Source organism: Choloepus didactylus, chromosome 5 (genome assembly GCF_015220235.1).
Source record: "Choloepus didactylus isolate mChoDid1 chromosome 5, mChoDid1.pri, whole genome shotgun sequence".
Taxonomy (NCBI): domain Eukaryota; kingdom Metazoa; phylum Chordata; class Mammalia; order Pilosa; family Megalonychidae; genus Choloepus; species Choloepus didactylus.
The window spans coordinates 33,681,616-33,699,871 of record NC_051311.1 but is presented as its reverse complement, the minus strand read 5'-3'; the positions used below and the strand labels follow the sequence as shown (position 1 = coordinate 33,699,871).

Genomic DNA, 18,256 nt, shown 5'->3' with positions numbered 1-18,256 from the left:
CCTACATCATCTGTTATAGCTCATGCAGATTATTTTCCTTTTTTCTGTGTTTTTTTTTTCTGTTTTGTTTTTTTGTTTCATTTTGTTTTTGTTTTTGTTTTTGTTTTTTACCATCAAGGACCCAAATCTATCTGTCTTTTCCCTGCCTGGTCTGTCTTCTTCCCATGTTAATGTTTCCCAGTATTTTCAGCCTCCATTCATATCATATTTCCACACATTTCTTTAACATGTATATCAGCTGTGGTTTCCTTGATCCTAGCTTGGGAGAATCTTATTCTGAGCCTATCACTACCCTGTGATATTTTTCAATTTCTCTGTGAATAGAATTACAGAATCAAATAAGAAAGGGATTGTTGAGGACCACTGCAACAAGCTGCTTGGCAAAACATACACCTATTTTAGAGTGCCCCTAGCAAATGATTAACCAGACTCTGCTTGAATACTGTCAGTGCTGGGGGGCTCACCATTCAGGGACTGGTCCATCCCATTATCAGAACACTTAGGAACAGAATAGTTAACCTGACCAGGTGTCCAATCCAGGGGACCCTGAATAACAATCTCAGTTGTTTTCACAATCCCACCATCCCTCAATATAAGTCAGCTCCAACTCGACCGATCTCAGTGGGATTCCTGTTTTCCTAGAACTCAGAAGAGGAGAGATGAGAGAGTTTCAGGGACACTGTACAGTGCTAGCAATTAGATCCTATAATTCTCCTTAAAATTTAAACAAGATTGTTCTTCGTCCCTTTCTCATGATTTCAATTTCCTTATCAACTGCCCACAGCTCTTATGCCTGTTTCATATAGGAGGAAACTAAAGCTCTTAGAAGTTAAGTAACTTGCCCAGTTCACCCATTGAGTAGCAGGCTACTTCCTCCCTCCACCATTTAAACGTTTTTGAAACAATGTCAGAACCAGCAGAAACTAGGAAGGGGCAAAGGAGAGCATAGCTACAGCCAGTCCCACTGCCAGTCTGTGGCTTTCAGCCTGGCGGGTACCTTAGCTTCCTCTTCTTGACTCAAGTGGTGTGAGTTGGTCCCAAGCGCCTTGCAGGGGCAGGGCTGCTCCACTTCCCCATCTTCTCCCCCACCCATCAGGTGACACTGTTGTTCTCCTTCCTTCCAGTCTCCTTGGCTCAGGATCAGGCTAAAGACAGAAGAACAGGGTAGATGGGAAGATATGGGGGCTGCAAGAGGTCAACCCTAGTTATGTCCTACTCCAAAACTGCTCCTAGCCACCCCCCTCTAATGCTTCCAGGTTGATAGGCTGTTAGGAAGGGAAGGAACTCTGGCAATGGGAAGGATGGAGAGGAGTGGGGAATTTGGGAAGCAAGCAGTTCAGATGGAAAGTCATTGTGGTTACTCAGGCAACTAGGGCAGTGTAACTGAGGATGGAAAATATACAAATTTTAGTACCATTCAGAAGTTACAATGTCTAGTGAAACTTGATGACCAATTGTACATGGACAGTAAAAGAAAAGGAATGGTTGAAGCTAATTCCAGTATTTTTCTGCTGAAAGGCAGGTGAATGGAAGAACTTGGAAGAGAATTTTTTAGTAGGAAAATAATACATTCAGTTTTCAAAATACTGAACTTGAGGTAAAATTTGGGATAAAAACATCCGTGTAGAAAGACCCAGCAGAAAGCTGAAATGTATACATGAGCCTAAAGCTCAGAAGATAAATCAAGCCTAAAAATGGAAATTTGGTAAGGGGCCACATAAGAAAGCAGAAATGAATGGGATCTGTCAGATCAAGGCTGTAGATCAGCAAGGAAAATTCCCCAAAGTAGCACATCAATGCATGCTTCCATTTAAGGTGTCAGTAGCAGAAAAAGAGAAAGGCAAAGAGGCCAGATGGAAAAGGGCAGGTGGAGAACAAGGAAGTGACATGCCACGGAGTTAAGAAAGGAGAATAATTCCTATCATTTTTATCAAGAGTTGCAGAGAGATTGAGTAGGCTTGAAATTAAAAGGTTGTCATTATGCACAGCAGTTGGAAATTCACTTGGGGAGAAAGCGGTTTCAGAATGTTGGGAGTATATTGCAGTAGGTTAGAAGCAAGAAGAAAATGAAGCAATGTAGCAGGATAGACTTTTCTTGTGAAGTGTCATGATAGTTTAAGAGACAAGGAGGTGATCGGGGCAGTATGGCCAGGAATTTTTTTTTTTCCCAGGAGATTTGAGTTACAGTCTGCAGACTTGGGAGAAGGAACAATGGAGAGAGTGTAGCTAAAAGTATAAACAATGGTGTTTTGTAGTGGAGGATTGTTACAAGTTCAATAACAAACAAAAAGGAATGGAATCAAAATATCCCAGGTTAGTCTTGGAAAGGAATATGGTAGTTTCTTTGAGTAAGAGAGAAAGGATGGAGGAGAGGTTTGAATTAAGGTGTTCATCATAGGGATGAAGAGCAGGTAATGGATTTGAGAAGGGTTTAGGGACTTAATTCAGCACTATTTGGGGATTGATTGAATTGGAGTAAGTGGAGGAAGGAGGTAAGGAATACAGTCAAGAAAAGCTAAGTTTTCAGCTCAGTTTATTTAATGAATGGTTGAGCTATCAATCAAGATAGGAAATGTCAAAGGAGAACTAGGTTTCAAGGGTTGTTCAGGAGTTTATTTTGTAGCATCTTGTGATTTGGTAGCTGTGAGCCATGGAATAAAGAATCTAGCTGGAAATGGGTATATTGGGCTGTAGTTTAGGAGAGCTATAACTTTTTCCATGGTAGTTACTAATATTTAGGTAATGGTTTAAAACTATAAAAATGGATGATATCATAGAGGAAGAGGATATAAGGTGAGTAGTTGAGTAGTTTGAGGAAAAACCCAGTGTGGTTGATGGGGCTGAGGTAGGAGAGACCAGAGAGAAATAAAAAATATGGGTCAGTGGGAGCGATGGGGTGGAAGGGGTGGAAGGATAGGGCAAGAAACTGTGGAAAGTAGGACATTTCAGAAATTATAAGAAGCAGACCAAATATGAGCTTATTCCAGACAAAACTTTGACTGGTTGAGAGTTTTGTTTTGTTTTCAGTTATTGAATGTGACTATCAACTATTTTGCATGTACTTACATTTAAAAAATAATTTGCTGAAGTTGTTATCCCACATTGTGAATAGTATTTTGAGTTAACAAGTTTTCATATATTCATTTTCCAAGAGAGATATGATGGTTTAGGAAGAGACAAAAGTAAATCATATTCATGTACTTATAAAAATTAACTCAGAAAAATAGTTGAATGCAGTCTTGCTAACTTCCAAGTCTTTGTACTTTTTTCCATGATCGAAAATATATAGAGGACATTTTAAAGAAAGAAAAATAAATATAATAGATAAATAGTGGCAAAAAAAAAAAAAAAAAGAAAGAAAATATCTCTTCAAGGAACAAGGAACAAATTCTTTCAATGAGATGCAACTTTTTTTGATGTATTTTTAGATAATAGGTTGTACAAATGAAAACTGCAATTTGTACTCTTCCGAGTGTTGCTTCCCTTATGTCTGTGATCCTTTGGGTTCTGTGTTGAGGGAAGAGTTGTGTGAAAGTGAATAAAGTTTTACTGTTTCATCTTGGAATAAAGTTTCATCTTCTTCCCACTTCCTCATTTTTTGAAAAGCACTTGGCTTATGATTTCACTTTCATTTTTAAGGTTTTCCATGTGCATTAATAGTTTACTCTGGAATGCTTCTTTAACATACATACTTGACAGACCCAGATTGTAGGTTTTATGTGTATTTACTTCCTGATTCTATCATTTTCTGTTTGGATCTTCCTAATTAGTGATTCATTTTTCAGATATTTGATAACATTTTCCTCCATGCACACATTTTTTCTTTGCCTAACAGTACAGACATAGAATTAAAAATGGGTAGTTCTCTCATCTTCTTCCTGCCATTGCCCTTACAGGATTATTTTAATCTGGTTTTCCCTTTTCTCATTGGTTCCACTTAAATTATATTCATAGAGCTAAATTCCAAGGTAATTTATTAGTATATTTAAAAAGGAATCTGAAGATGTTAAGTATAGGTATTTGCTTTCAAATGGCAAACCTGGAATAGATTGAAATCACTGTTTCCAGTTGAATCAAAGGGATAGGCCTAAGCTAAGAGAGATGACATGTATCCTTACTTTGAATATTTGTTATATCTGTTAATATCCTAGATTGTTCATCTGACAAAGTCTCAGCCTCATAACTTGAGAGTTAACAGATATACCCTTTGTTCAGGCAATTTCCAATGCAGTGTTTACAGAGACAGACCTCACATCAAATCCCACTTAGATTTGATTTGAATTCCTTAAGATTCAATTTTCCGGGATATAAAAGTGAGAACACCTGCCACATAAAGACTGAGCTCGTGCATGCCAAGAGTTGGCATAGTACCTACTACGTCATACATGCTCCAGAAGAGCTAGTTACTCTCATCATCTTCATCAGCATCATGACCATCAACATCTCTGGTGCTTTGGACTATACTCTACAGTATTTTCAAAAGCTTCCGCCAAGAGTTTTTTCTATAAATGGCCCTCCCCCAATTTCTCACTTCTTCCAAATTGACAATGGTCTGATAAGGAGGATTTTTTGTTTGTTTTAGAAGTTGCTGGAAGTTTATAGGGAGGGAACCCAGTAACTCAGAAGAAATGTATCCACATCTGATTTAACAACTCTCTTTTTTTCTGGATTTAAGCCAGCTGTATTAATTACCTATTGCTGAATAAGAAGTGGCCCCAAAACTTAGTGGCTTAAGACAGCCAACATTTATTATGTCATAGTTATTGTGGGTCAGAAACTCAGGACCATCTTAGCTGAGTGGTTCTGGCTCAGGGTCTCTCATGAAGTTGCAATCAAGATGTCAGCCAGGGCTGCAGTCCTCTGAAGGCTTGACTGATGCTGAAGGACCGACTTCCTTCAAGGCTTCCACAGAAGTCTCAGTCCCTCGCTGGCTATTGGCAGTGTAATAAAGAGGAGACATGGCTCTTGCCACATGGACCTCTCCATTGGGCTACTTGAGTATCCTCACAACATGGCAGCTAGTCTTCCCTGAAGCAGATAATTCAAGAAACTGCAGGGAGGAAGCAAGAGTACCTGTTATAACTTGGTCTCAGAAGGCTCACACCAGAGAATTGTGGGAAGACAGAGGAGTAGGAAGCTCCAGGAATAAATCCCTCCACCAGAAATGCTATTTTTTTTAATTTACCATGTGATCTTTACTAGAAATCTTTATTTCTTCATGTGGTTTCAGTCAATTGTTTAGTGTCCCTTCCTTTCAGCCTGCACAATTGCCTTTAGCATTTCTTACAGGACTGATCTACTGGTGATGAAGTCCCTCAGCTTTTGATTATCTGGGAATGTTTTCATCTCCCCTCATTTTTAACACCCAGGTGTTTGTGAATTTTCTAAGATGGTTTTTGACTTCTAATTATATTCCATTGTGATCAGAGAATGTGCTTTCAATAATTTCAATTATTTTTTAATTTATTGAGGCTTGTTTAATGTCCCAGCATATGGTCTATTGTGGAGAAAGTTCCATGATCACTAGAGAAGAATGTGTCTCCTGGTGATTTGGAATGTAATGTTCTATATATGACTGTTAAATCCAATTCATTTATCAGATTATATAGGTTATCAATTTCCTTATTGGTCTTCTATCTGGTTGATCTATCTATAGGAGAGAGTGATGTGTTGAAGTCTCCCACAATTATTGTGGAACTATCCATTGCTTCCCTTAGTTTTGCCAGTGTTTGTCTCATGTATTTTGTGGCACCTTGATTGGGTGCATAAACATTTATGATTGTTATTTCTTCTTGTTGAATTGCCCCTTTTATTAGTATGTAGTGGCCTTTTTTGACTCTCATAACATCCTTGCATTTAAAGTCTATTTTATCTGAGATTAATATTGCTACTCCTGCTTTCTTTTGGCTGTAGCTTGCATGAAATATTTTTTCCATCCTTTCACTTTCAATTTCTTTGTGTCCCTGTGTCTACAATGAGTCTCTTGTATGCAATATATTGATGGTCCATATTTTTTGATCCATTCTGCCAATCTATATCTTTTAATTGGGGAGTTTAATCCATTTACATTCAACGTTATTACTGTGAAGGCATTTCTTGAATGAGCCATCTTGTCCTTTCGTTTATGTTTGTCAGATATATTATTTCCCTGTCTCTCTTATTGTCCTTTAATGAACCAATATTGAATCTCTTTAGTACTGAACCTTTCTCTATATCTCTCTCTCCTTTCTTTGTTTCCCTTGTTGGTAGGGCTCCCTTTAGTATCTGAAATAGGGCAGGTCTTTTCTTAGCAAAATCTCTCAGCATTTGTTTGTCTGTGAAAAATTTAAGCTCTCTCTCAAATCTGAAGGAGAGCTTTGCTGGATAAATTATTCTTGGTTGGAAATTTTTCTCTCTCAGAATTTTAAATATGTCATGACACTGCCTCTTGCCTCCATGGTGGCCGCTGAGTAGTCACTGCTTAGTCTTATGTTGTTTCCTTTGTATGTGGTAAATTGATTTTCTCTTGCTGCTTTGAGAACTTGCTCCTTCTCTTCAGTATTTGACAGTCTGATCAGAATATGTCTTGGAGTGGGTTTATTTGGATTTGTTCTATTTGGAGTTCACTGGGCATTTATGCTTGGTGTATTTATACTGTGTAGAAGGTTTGGGAAGTTTTCCCCAACAATTTCTTTGAATACCCTTCCTAGACCTTTACCCTTCTCTTCCCCTTCTGGGACACCAATGAGTCTTATATTTGGGCGTTTTGTTTTATCTATCATATCCCTGAGGTCCATTTTGATTTTTTTTTCCCCATTCTTTCTTTTGTTCTTTCATTTTCCATTCTGTGGTCCTCGAGGTCGCTGATTCATTATTCAGCTTCCTCTAGTCTTGTACTGTGAGTATCCAGAATCTTTCTAATTTGGTCAACAGTTTCTTTTATTTCCATAAGATCATCTGTTTTTTTATTTACTCTTGCAATTTCTTCTTTATGCTCTTCTAGGGTGTTCTTCATGTCCTTTATATCCTGTGCCATGTTCTTCTTCATGTCCTTTATATCCTGTGCCATGCCCTCATTGTTTGTCTTTAGTTGTTTGATTAATTGCTTCAAGTACTGTGTCTCCTCTGATCTTTTGATTTAGATGTTTGGGTTTGGGTTCTCTATATTGTCTGGTTTTTTCATATGCTTTAAAATTTTCTGTTGTTTTTTGCCTCTTGGCATTTGCTTTACTTGATAGGGTTCTTTTAGGATATGTAGACTTATTCAAAGACTAATCTGTAATTTGTCAGAACTACAGCTTGGTGGCGTACACTTTCTCAAACTAACCAGCAGGTGGCATACGCAAGTTACCTGTTCCCCTCAAGTCAGTTCTTCCCAACTTTGTCTTTGTGGGGGTCTGATTCTTGTGGGGTCCAATTGGTGCACCAAGTTTGGGTGTGTTGTTGGTGCTGTCCACCCCGAATGTGCGGCGTGTTTCTGAACTGTTAGAGAGGGAGGGCAACTTTAATAATCAAATCTCCCAGGTGTTCTTGGAGATTTAAGGCTGTTGCAAGAGTCTAAACCTTCATTTCAGTCTCACCACAGATTGTCTCTGCCACTGACCCACAAGTCCTTGGTATTGGTGTATGGATCCTGGGATTTCTGAGTGGGTCTCTCTTCCAAGCTGTGCCCTTCTAGGGCCTCTGCTGAGGGAAGGTTGTGCTATATCACAAGTGCGCACCATCCCTCAAGGGAAGTTCTGGGCCTCTGGGCCGGGTAGGGGCATTCCCAGCCTGCTGTAAGGATGGCTGAATGGGGCATGTTAATTTCCCCCTTTTCACACAGCTCCACCTTCCCAGCTCTGGGACATTTAGCTGTGGGTGTACGAAAGGCTATTGTCCACACCCAATATTGTGGCATGTGCATGTGTTGCTGGAAACACTTCCTGTCACACTGGATTTTTGGTGTGGATCTAGGCTGTGATGCCTGTGCCGGGCAGGAGTGTTCCCAGCCCGCTGGGAAAATGGCTGCAAGTGGTGTGGTTTTTTTCCCCTTTTGGCTCACCTCTGCCTTCCTTGCTCCAAGACAATTAGCAGCGGGTGTGCGAAAGGCTATCTTCCACGCCAGATATTGAGGCATTCACACAGCCCATTCCTGCCAGTGTACTTCACTGTGTGGTTCTTGCTGCCATATCTGCAGCCACTTTTAGATTTTTTTAAAAAAGAACTAGTCCACCTCCAAACGCCAACCCACAGTTTCCCCACACTGCAATGTGGCTGCCGGATATTCAGCAGGTTTACGCACTCATTTCAGAACGCAGACTCCTGGTTTCACCAAGTGCACAGTCCCTGTGGATTTAGCAGACCTTGTCCAGCTGGTACATCACTGGAATTGGTGTTCTGGGTCACTTTCTGGCTTTTATCTAGTATTTTTCATGGAGGTGTTTTTTTGCCCTGTCTCTCCTAGCCGCCATCTTAGGTTCTCCCTCAGAAACACTAATAAACAGACAGGAATTGTCTGAACCAACTGTTTTGAAACTCCAAAGTCCAGTAGAACACTATTGAGCATCCAGAGAAGAACAGGAGTACGAGTATGGTAGATTATGGTAAATACCAGTAAATTGCTTTCTCGGCATGGCAGATATAGCCACCCATCCCTCACTCTCACAGCAGACAGCATTAGAGTCTGGCCCCTAGCATGGCTTGCTGGTGCCAGATAGGGACATAAAAATTCATTCCTCAGATTTGAGTGGGGGAACATGGGCCAATCACTGATCACTGACTTTGATTAGCTAGTTCAGTTTGCTTGGGGCCCCATTCTGAGGGCAACCGTTGTCCCAAATCACCCCAGACAAAGGCAGCAGGGGACATTTCAAGATGGTATGCTTCCTCTGTGCTAAGGAGGACAGTTTAAGGGCTGCATTTGCTGGGCACTACTGAGTCAAGAAAGTGCAGCTTTGGGGAGCCATGAGAGAACTTCCTGGTGCCCTTCCTATTCCCTCCCTGTATCCCTCCCCAGGGAAATTTGGAACTCTCCTGTGCTCCCTTTGTGAGTCCCTGGCCTTGTTCCAGCTGGGAGAGACTGACTTGGTAAACTCTTCTGGAGCATGCCCCCTACTCCAAGAATTTGCCCTCTAGGAAAAAAGCAACTTGAGACAAGGAAAGCAGTGTAAGAAACAATTGAGTCAGGTAACTTAGGGCAAAGGCTTATCCTCTCTAAGTCCTGCAGCGAAACACCTGGAGAAGGAGAAGATCGGTTTCCTAGGGAGTAGAGGGGGCATTCAACCCCCCTGTAAAGGGAAGAACTCCTAAGACCACTAGCAAGCAAAAAGCCCAGGACAAGTTGCAGGCCCAGAAAAGATAGGGAGGATTTTGCACTTGCCTTGGGATGACCTTACTGACAGGAGGGCTGAACCCTGATGGAGAGCATCAGCCAAGGAAAAGCCAATATTCAAAGAATGTGAAAGGTGTATTTTGCTTAGGTTTGCTTTGTATTGTTAGCTCCTGACACTAAAGACAATCCTTGTCTAATGACTAACTGGATACAAATTCAAGAAACATATCTCAGGGCTTAAATCTCAGAGTTAACATTTTAAAATGCTAAAATACAATTTTACGTTACAAACAATTACAAGACAAAGAAACAGAAAATGATGACCTAGCCAAAGGAAGAGGGTAAAAATCCAGAAAACATTAACAAAGAAGACCAGACTGTGGACATCACACAAAGACTTTAAAAAAATAATCTTCAATATGCTTAAGGAGATGAAGGAAAATACAGAGAAAGGAATAAAGGATATCAGGAAAACAATGAATAAACAATATGAGAATCTCAATAAAAAGATAGAAATTCTCAAAAGGAACCAAACAAAACTACTGGACTTGAAGATACAACTGGAGTTGAAATAAAAAATTCCCAAGAGGGTTTAAAAAGCAAATTGAAGCTGGCAGAAGAAAGAATAAGCAAACTAGAAATAAGACAATTGAAAAACAAGACAATTGAAATGAGTCAAGTTGAGGAGCAGAAAGAAAAAAAGAATTACAAAAAGTGAAAATAGCCAAAGAGACCTGTGGGACGCCATCAAACATACCAACATACACATTATGGGTGTCCCAGAAAGGAAAGAAAGATAGAAAGGGGTAGAAGGTATATTTGTTAACAGAAGAATTAAGTGACAAAAAGAATATAAGAATTACAGAGTCTAAGTAGCATAATGTCAGAAGAAAGTCTGGCATTAACAGTAGTTACTTTAAATGTAAATGGATTAAACTTTCTAGTCAAAAGACAGAGATTGGCAGAATGCATAAAAAAGCATGACCCAAGTATAAGCTGTTTATGAGAGACACCTTAATTTCAGAGACGTAAGTAGGTTGGGAATAGAAAGGACAGAAAAAAATATATACATGCAAGTAGTAACCAAGGGAGAACTGGGGTAGATATAAAAATATCAGATAAAATTAGCTTTAATTCAAAAACTATTATGAGAGACAAAGGTGTTCATTATGTGTTGATAAAAAGGTCAATTCAACAGGAAGACATAACAATTATAAATATATGTTCACTACAGCAGAGTCCCAAAATATATGAAGCAAATATTGAAATATTTAAAAGGAGAAATAGACAGTTCTACATTAATAGTAGGAGACTTCAATACATTACTTTCACTGATGGATAGAACATCTAGACAGAAGGTCAATAAGGAAACAGAAGACTTGATTGATACTCTAAACCAATAGACCCAACAGACATATATAGTACACCTCACCTTACAGTAATAGAATACACATTCTTCTCTGGTACACATGGTCATTCCCCAGGAGAGACTGCATCTTAGGTCACAAGTCTCAATATATTCAAAAATTTTGAAATCATACAGTGTATCTTCTTCAACCACAATGAAATGAAGCTGGAAATCAATAACAAAGGGAGAAATGGAAAATTCACAAATATATGGAAATTAATCAACACACTCTTAAGCAACCAATGAGTTAAAGAGGAAGTCAAAGGGGAGTTAGGAAATACCTTGACGCAAATGAAAATGAAAACACAGCATATGAAAACATGGGATGCAGAGAATGCAGTGCTGAGAGGGAAATTTATTGCTCTAAATGCTTACATTAAAAAAGAAGAAAGGTGTCGAAACAAAGACCTACTGTCAAACTGGAAGAACTAGGAAAAGAAGAGCAAACTAAGAAAAAGCAGAAGGAAGGAAATAACCAAAATTAAAGCAGAGATAAATGAAATATATAATTAAAAAAAAATAGAATCAACAAGACCAAAAGTTGGTTCTTTGAAAAAGATCAATAAAATTGTGAAACCTTTAGCTAGACTGATGAAGAAAAAAGAGAAAAGAAACAAATTACTAAAATCAGAAACAAAAAGGGGGACATTACTTTCAATCCCACAGAAATAAAAAGAAGTATAAGAAGATGCTATGAACAATAGTACACCAACAAACTAGATGACCTAGATGAAATGGACAAATTCCTAGAAACACACAAACTACCTTCATTATCTCAAGAAGAAATAGAAGATCTCAACAAATCACTAATTAAGAGATTGAATCACTAATCAAAAACCTTACAGCAAAGAAAAGTCCAAACCAGGTGGCTTCACGGGAATTCTACCAAACATTCTAACAAGAATTAACACAAATTCTGCTCAAACATGTCCGAAATATTGAAGAGGAGAGAACACACTATAATTCGTTATCACAAGGTATTATAGTCAACATCACCCTAATGTCAAAGCCAGATAAAGATAACACAAGAAAAAATTACAGAGTGATATCTATCTCTTGTGAATATAGATGTACAAATCCTTAGCAAAAATACTAGCAAACTGAATCCAACATCACATTAAAAGAACTATACATGATGTTCAAGTGGGGGAATTTACCCCAAGTATGCAAGGGTGATCCAACATAAGAAAATCAATTAATGTAATACACATGAACAGGATGAAGGAAAAAATTAACTGATCATCTCAATGCAGAAAATGCATTTGACAAAATCCAGCACTTAGAAAACTAGGAATAGAAGGAAACTTCCTCAACATGATAAAGGCATATATAAAAACCCACAGTTAACATCATACTCAATAGTGAAGGACTGAAAGCTTTCCCTGTAAGATAAGGATGTCCAGTTATTCAATAGTGTACTGAAAGTTCTAGCCAGAACAATTAGGAAACAAAAAATAAATAAAAGTCATTCAAATTGGAAAGGAAGAAGTAAAACTTTCCCGATTTGCAGATGACCTGATCCAATATGTAGAAAACCCTGAAAAATTCACAACAAAGCTCTTAGGGCTGATAAATGAATTTAGTAAATGGCGGGGTACAAGATCAACATCTGAAAATCAGTAGTATTTCCATACATTAGTAATGGCAATTGAAAGAAGAAATAAGGAAAAAAATTCCATTTATAATAGCAATTAGAAGAATCAAGTATATAGGAATAAATGTAACCAAGGATGTAAAGGATTTGTATACAGAAAACTACTAAACCTGGCTAAAAGAAATCATAAATAAATGGAAGAACATTCTACATTCATAGATTGGAAGACTAAATACTAAGATGTCAATCCTACCCAAAGCAATTTACAGATTCAACACAATCCTAATAAAAATTCCAATAGCCTTCTTTCCAGGAATGGAAAATCCAATTATAAAATTTATAAGGAAGGGTTAGGGACCGGGAACAGCCAAAGCTATCTTGAAAAAGAAAAGAGATGGAAAACTAACACTTCCCAACTTAAAACTTATTACAAAGCCACAGTTATCTAAACAGCATGGTACATGCACAAGGACAGACATATAGACTAATGGAATCAAATTAAGTGTTCAGAAATCAATCCTCACATTTCTGGCCAACTAATTTTTTTACAAGGGACCAAGACCACTCAATTGGGAAAGAAGTCTCTTCAGTAAATTTTGCCAGGAAAACTGGATCTCCATATGCAAAAGAATGAGGGTGGGCCATACCTCACACCATATGCAAAAATCAACTCAAAATGGAAAAGACCTAATTTTAAGAACCCGGATTATAAAACTCCTAGAAGAAAAATTATGAAAGCATCTCCAGGACCTTGTGTTTGGCTATGGTTTCTTAGACTTTACACCAAAAGCTCAAGGAACAAAAGAAATAATAGATAAATGGGGGATCATCAAAATTTAAAACTTTTAAGCATCAAAAGAATTTATTATGAAAGTAAAATGACAACCTACACAATGGGAGAAAATATTTGGAAAGCACAAATCTGATAAGGGTTTAATATCCAGAATATATAAAGAAATCCTACAACTCAACAACAAAAAGACAACCCAGTTTTTAAAATGGGCAAAGACTTGAGTAGCTATTTCTCCAAAGAAATGTACAAGGGGTCAGAAAGCAAATGAAAAAAATTCTCAACATCAAAAGCCATTACAGGGAAATGCAAATAAAAGCCACAGTGAGATACCATTTCACACCTACTAGAAGGACTACCATTTTTTACAAAATGGAAAATTACTACTGTTGCTGAGGATGTGGAGAAATAAGAACACTCATTCATTGTTGATGCTAGTGTAAAATGGTGCAGCTGTTGTGGAAGACAATTTGGCAGTTCCTCAGAAAGTTAAGTATAGAATTACCATATGACCCAGCAACCCCACTTCTAGGTATGTACCCAAAAGAATTGAAAGCAGGGACTCAAACATATTTTCACACTGGTATTCAAAGAGGCATTATTCACAATTGCCAAAAGATGGAAGCAACCCAAGTGTCTATCGACCAATGAATGGATAAACAAAATGTGTTTGTATTCACACAATGGAATATTATTCAGCCATGAACAGAAATGAAGTCCTAATACATGTGATAACATGGATGAAACATTGAAGACATCATATTGAGTGAAATAAGCCAGAAACAAAAGGACAAATACTGTATGACCTCACTGATATGAAATAATAGTTAGAATAAGGAAGCTCCTAGAGTCAGAATCTAGAATATAGTTTACCAGGGGATTAGGTGGGAATAGGGAATAGGAAGTTAAGGTTTAAAATGTACAAGGTTCCTATTTGGAATGATGGAAACATTTTGGTAATGGATGGGTGATGGTTGCACAACATTGTGAACATAATTAACAGCACTGAAAGTATATATCTCAATGTAGTAAAAAGGAAAATATTAAGTTGTATTTATGGTAACAGAATAAAAAAATTAAAAAAAAATTATCCACAGGACTGTACAGCACAAATTGTGAACCCTAAGGTAAACCATGGACTATAATTAATGGTCAGTTATAAAAATGCACTTCCATCAATTGTAACAAATGTACCACACTAATGCAAGACACTAGAAGTAGAGTGATATATGTGAACCCTGTATTTATGCATGATTTTTCTGTAAATCTGTACCATCTGTAAAATTAAAGAGTGAAAACAAACTCTACCTATTATTTCTACCATCGTCTACTCATTAGAGTCACTAAGTACAGCCAACACACTCAAGTAACAGAATTAGGTGCCTCCCCTCCTTTCTGTTCCCCTCCCTGCCCCCTCTCCTTCATCCATCCTTTTTTATCCCTGCTGTACCTCAATTCTTATCTTAACAAACTAAGGTAATCTTTTCTATGCCTGAGGCTGTTGTGAAAAGAAATTGAGATAAATAGTACGAAAAGGTGCTTTTGAAAAGAGAGTTTAGAAACACTATATAATGTAGCACCATATAACTTAACTATGGAGAAATGAGACAAATTGGTCTAGCATTTTGCTTTTACATCTGAGGAAGCTATTTCTGCTCCTAGAGTCACTCTTTTATCAAAGCGCAAGGTCGTTTGATGGATCCTCTCGGCAATTATCTCAGTATGTAGGAGCTAGTACTAACGCTCTCCCTTTCTCCTCCTGGGGAGGCAGCACCACTTATGATTTCAGAAATAACAGGCTAAGTTAGGGCCATGTGTTTCTTATTAGCTTGGCACAGCTAAAATCTCCATTGTGGTTTTGTTCCTTAGTGACGATGTCTTATAACTAGCCATGCTTGGACTAATTTTCCAGTCAAACACCTGTCCCTCACCCTCTATTAGCCCACCCCAGACCCCACAGTTCTGTTTCAGGAGTCTCAGGGTCTCTGTAAACCCCAGATTATTGGGATTTACACAGTGGTTGCTTATTCTTTTTTTGTCTGGGTCCTTTTTCTCCAAATAATCCTAAATCCCCAGTGATTTCCTCAAAGTTAATTTGGTGGCCCATGCTAGGTAGTGAGTCAGTGGTAACAGCAAAATCCTACCTGTTTTCTTTAAAGGGTTCTTTTCCATCACCAGTACCCCAGATGCGTTCCCCTACTTAACGTACTTTACATTAGATCTTTCTTCCTTCTCCAATATGTCCCTCATATAGTATCTTTAGAAAGATGGTTTTGAATGCCAGTCACTGAACATTTAGCCACCAAGAGTGCCAACTTTCAGAAATTACGCAGGTAAAGGGAAGTGAAATACTCTCCCTGCTTCAACCCTAGGTGTAATCCATTACATTCCGTGCATTTAGAGGAAGGCTGTTAAAATTTCCTGAGTTGCCATGATCCACCTTCTGTTTGGCTATCCATCACATCATAGTTTTTGCATGTGGGAATTGGGGACTAATTTCTTGGTTTAAGATTTTAAGAGAGGAATCAGGGATTAGGGAGTTAGAGGAGTTTGGAAATTCTGATTTGTTTTTTCTTGTTGTTGTTACCTTAGTTTCGAAAGCCGTGTTGCTTCTAACTCCCCTCTTGAGTGAATTCTTATTTTATTGATCACTCCTTCAGAAGTTATAAGTTGCAATTCGAATTGTACAGAAGGACAAGAGTTTTTGCAATTAAACCTATCTTGGCTTCAGTATTGTAGCTCATTAAGGATACAAAATGGAATTTCTGGTTGACCTTTGCGTAATTTACAGAGAACTCCAACAGTACATTGGTCTTACAGCCTGTTGGTCCTAGCTGACTATATTTGACTGCTTCTGATGACCAAAGTTCCCTCATTAGTATCCGTGCTATATTTAGTCGAACTAGAAATCTGTGCCCCTAATTAGCAAACCAGGTAGCCATGGAGATTACATCAAGCTTCTGGCTACCCTTGTAAACCATGGGTAAATGATGAAAATAATAAATGTGATACTTAAATTAACTTTCTAACTAAATAAAAGACTTTCCCTCCAGGTCTCCTGATTAACTACTTTTGGCCCACTGCTATTTGGAGGATTCATAGTGATTTGTCTCAATGCTTGCTTTTTTTTATCTATTTCAGATATATCAACACTCCTATACTGGATATTATGTCCTGAGCAAAATTCCTCATGGGTAAGATTCTTCTTCCATTTTCTTTTTAATTAAAAATCTATAGAATGAAGTGAAGGGTGGAAAGTTGAGCTGTTGTTCACCTGTTAGGAAACGGGGCATCTTGTCTTCTGACAGCAAAGGGTCCTGATGTGGCTGGAACCTTTGTGCTTGTCCTTAGATAACCACACTGAGGGTACCATAGGGTCACTAGAGTCCAGTTAATTGCCCATTTGTGAAATAACTGCCCACCTTATGCTCTGGTTTCTGAGGTTTACATTATAGGTTCTGTGGAGCAAGATTTTTCCCGGTGCTTTATAATCAGGTGTGGCCCCTTTGCACCTGAGGCCCATGAATTGGCCTGGGACTCATGGGAGGGTTCCTGGTTATATATATAAAACAGAAAAGGTGGACACACTGATACAGTGGAAGCCCTCTCATTCCACCACATGTCATCGAAAACAAACCCAGAAAGTATTCAGAGGGTTGAGGTAAAGCACTGTGATCATAAATTCAGCAGTAGCATTGCGAAAGAGAGGATTAACTCATGGCTCCCAGTACAAAGAGCTGCTCTCTGTTCAATAGGCCCTGGGCGAGTTTATCAGCAGTGCATGTGCTCGTGTTATGGCCCTGGCTGAGCTTAGATGTGCTCGTAAAAGCAAGGTATCGGTGCCCATTTTAGATTGAGCTCCCAGGTTCCTGCTATTTCACAATCTCAGACTGTGTTCCTACACTCAACCAGCTCTCAAAAAAGAAAACAAACAAACAAACAAACAAAAAAACACTGCAGGATTTGGGACCCAAAATGTATGTGTAGGAAGGGAAGGCATGACAGCAAAAATGATAAATAAATTTTTAAGTTTCCAGCGCTGGATAGACATACGCACAACATTTGGATGCATATCAGTAGCTTCATTTTTGGAATCAAAAGGCAGTAAAGACAGTGATCACATCTTGGGGAAGACATTTGTTGAATCAGACACAGATAAAAAACCAGCGTAGAACTGGGCAAGTTCAGCAGGAATGGCTTGTTGTTGTTGTTATTCTTTCTTTTTCTCCCCTCCTCCTTTCTCCTTCTCTCCTCTCTCCCCCATTCTCCTATAATTTCTCCTTCCTTCTTGTTCCCATCCTCTCCCTCCTTCTTTATATCCTCTATTGCTCCTATCACAGTATTTTGAAAAAGTCAGGTGCTCAGGAAAGTTGTAAAGAAATTGAATTGTGCTGCTGGTAATATTGTGTACATTCCTTTGAACATTAAGGGTGAGGCATCCTAATTTTTCCAAGCAAATTTAAACAAACAGCAGGAATTGTTCAGTATCATTCCATAGGAGAACATTAGCCACAGCATGAACGTTTACAATTGCTGCCATCTGTTTTCTACTAAGTTTTGGTAGAATTTGGGTATATCCTTGGAAAACGAAAATGGAGAAAATTATTTCACTTGTACTTCAGACAAGTGAAAGGTGCAAGTAGATATGCCTCAAAATGTGAGTAATAATCTCCCTTAGACTGTTAGGAAACATCAAGGCCGAAGAAGCTGATTGCCTACCATGGTAAAAATAAAATATCCATAAGAATTTTTTATTAAAAGCATATTTCAAATAGAAACTGCAAGGATCTTGACTAAGGAGGAATTATTCTATTATTTTTCAAGCAGCTGTATATCTTCAAAGATCATGGCAAGCAGGAATATAATTGTGCCCTGAGATTTATCTTCCCCCTTCTGAGAACAATAGAATTTATTGTAGATGATAGATATCTCTTTCCATCACATTTAAATTTGTAAAACTCAAAACTATAAAAAGCATTTTATGCCTAACATATTGTGTTACTATTTTACTGCATCATTCATAATTTAGGAGAAACAGATTCTGAGAACCTGGCACAAGAATTTGGCAAATAATCTGGCAAATTTAAAGACAGGACAATCCTTATTGAAGGCTGTTTCAGTGCTCAGATACCTGGGGCCTCATAATTCCCCTCGTAGAAAATGCAACTTATA

The 18,256-nt window shown here is 38.2% G+C and overlaps 1 protein-coding gene across 6 annotated transcripts in view; it reads left to right on the top strand.

Moving 5' to 3' along the window:
- DPP6 (dipeptidyl peptidase like 6) overlaps positions 1–18,256 on the top strand; it is a 1,366,335-nt gene that overhangs the window by 1,038,583 nt on the left and 309,496 nt on the right. For all 6 annotated transcript variants that reach the window (XM_037835750.1, XM_037835752.1, XM_037835755.1 and 3 more), the window contains one exon: positions 16,226–16,278. In XM_037835750.1, coding sequence (XP_037691678.1) covers positions 16,226–16,278 — 53 coding nt within the window. The remainder of the gene's footprint in view (positions 1–16,225; positions 16,279–18,256) is intronic.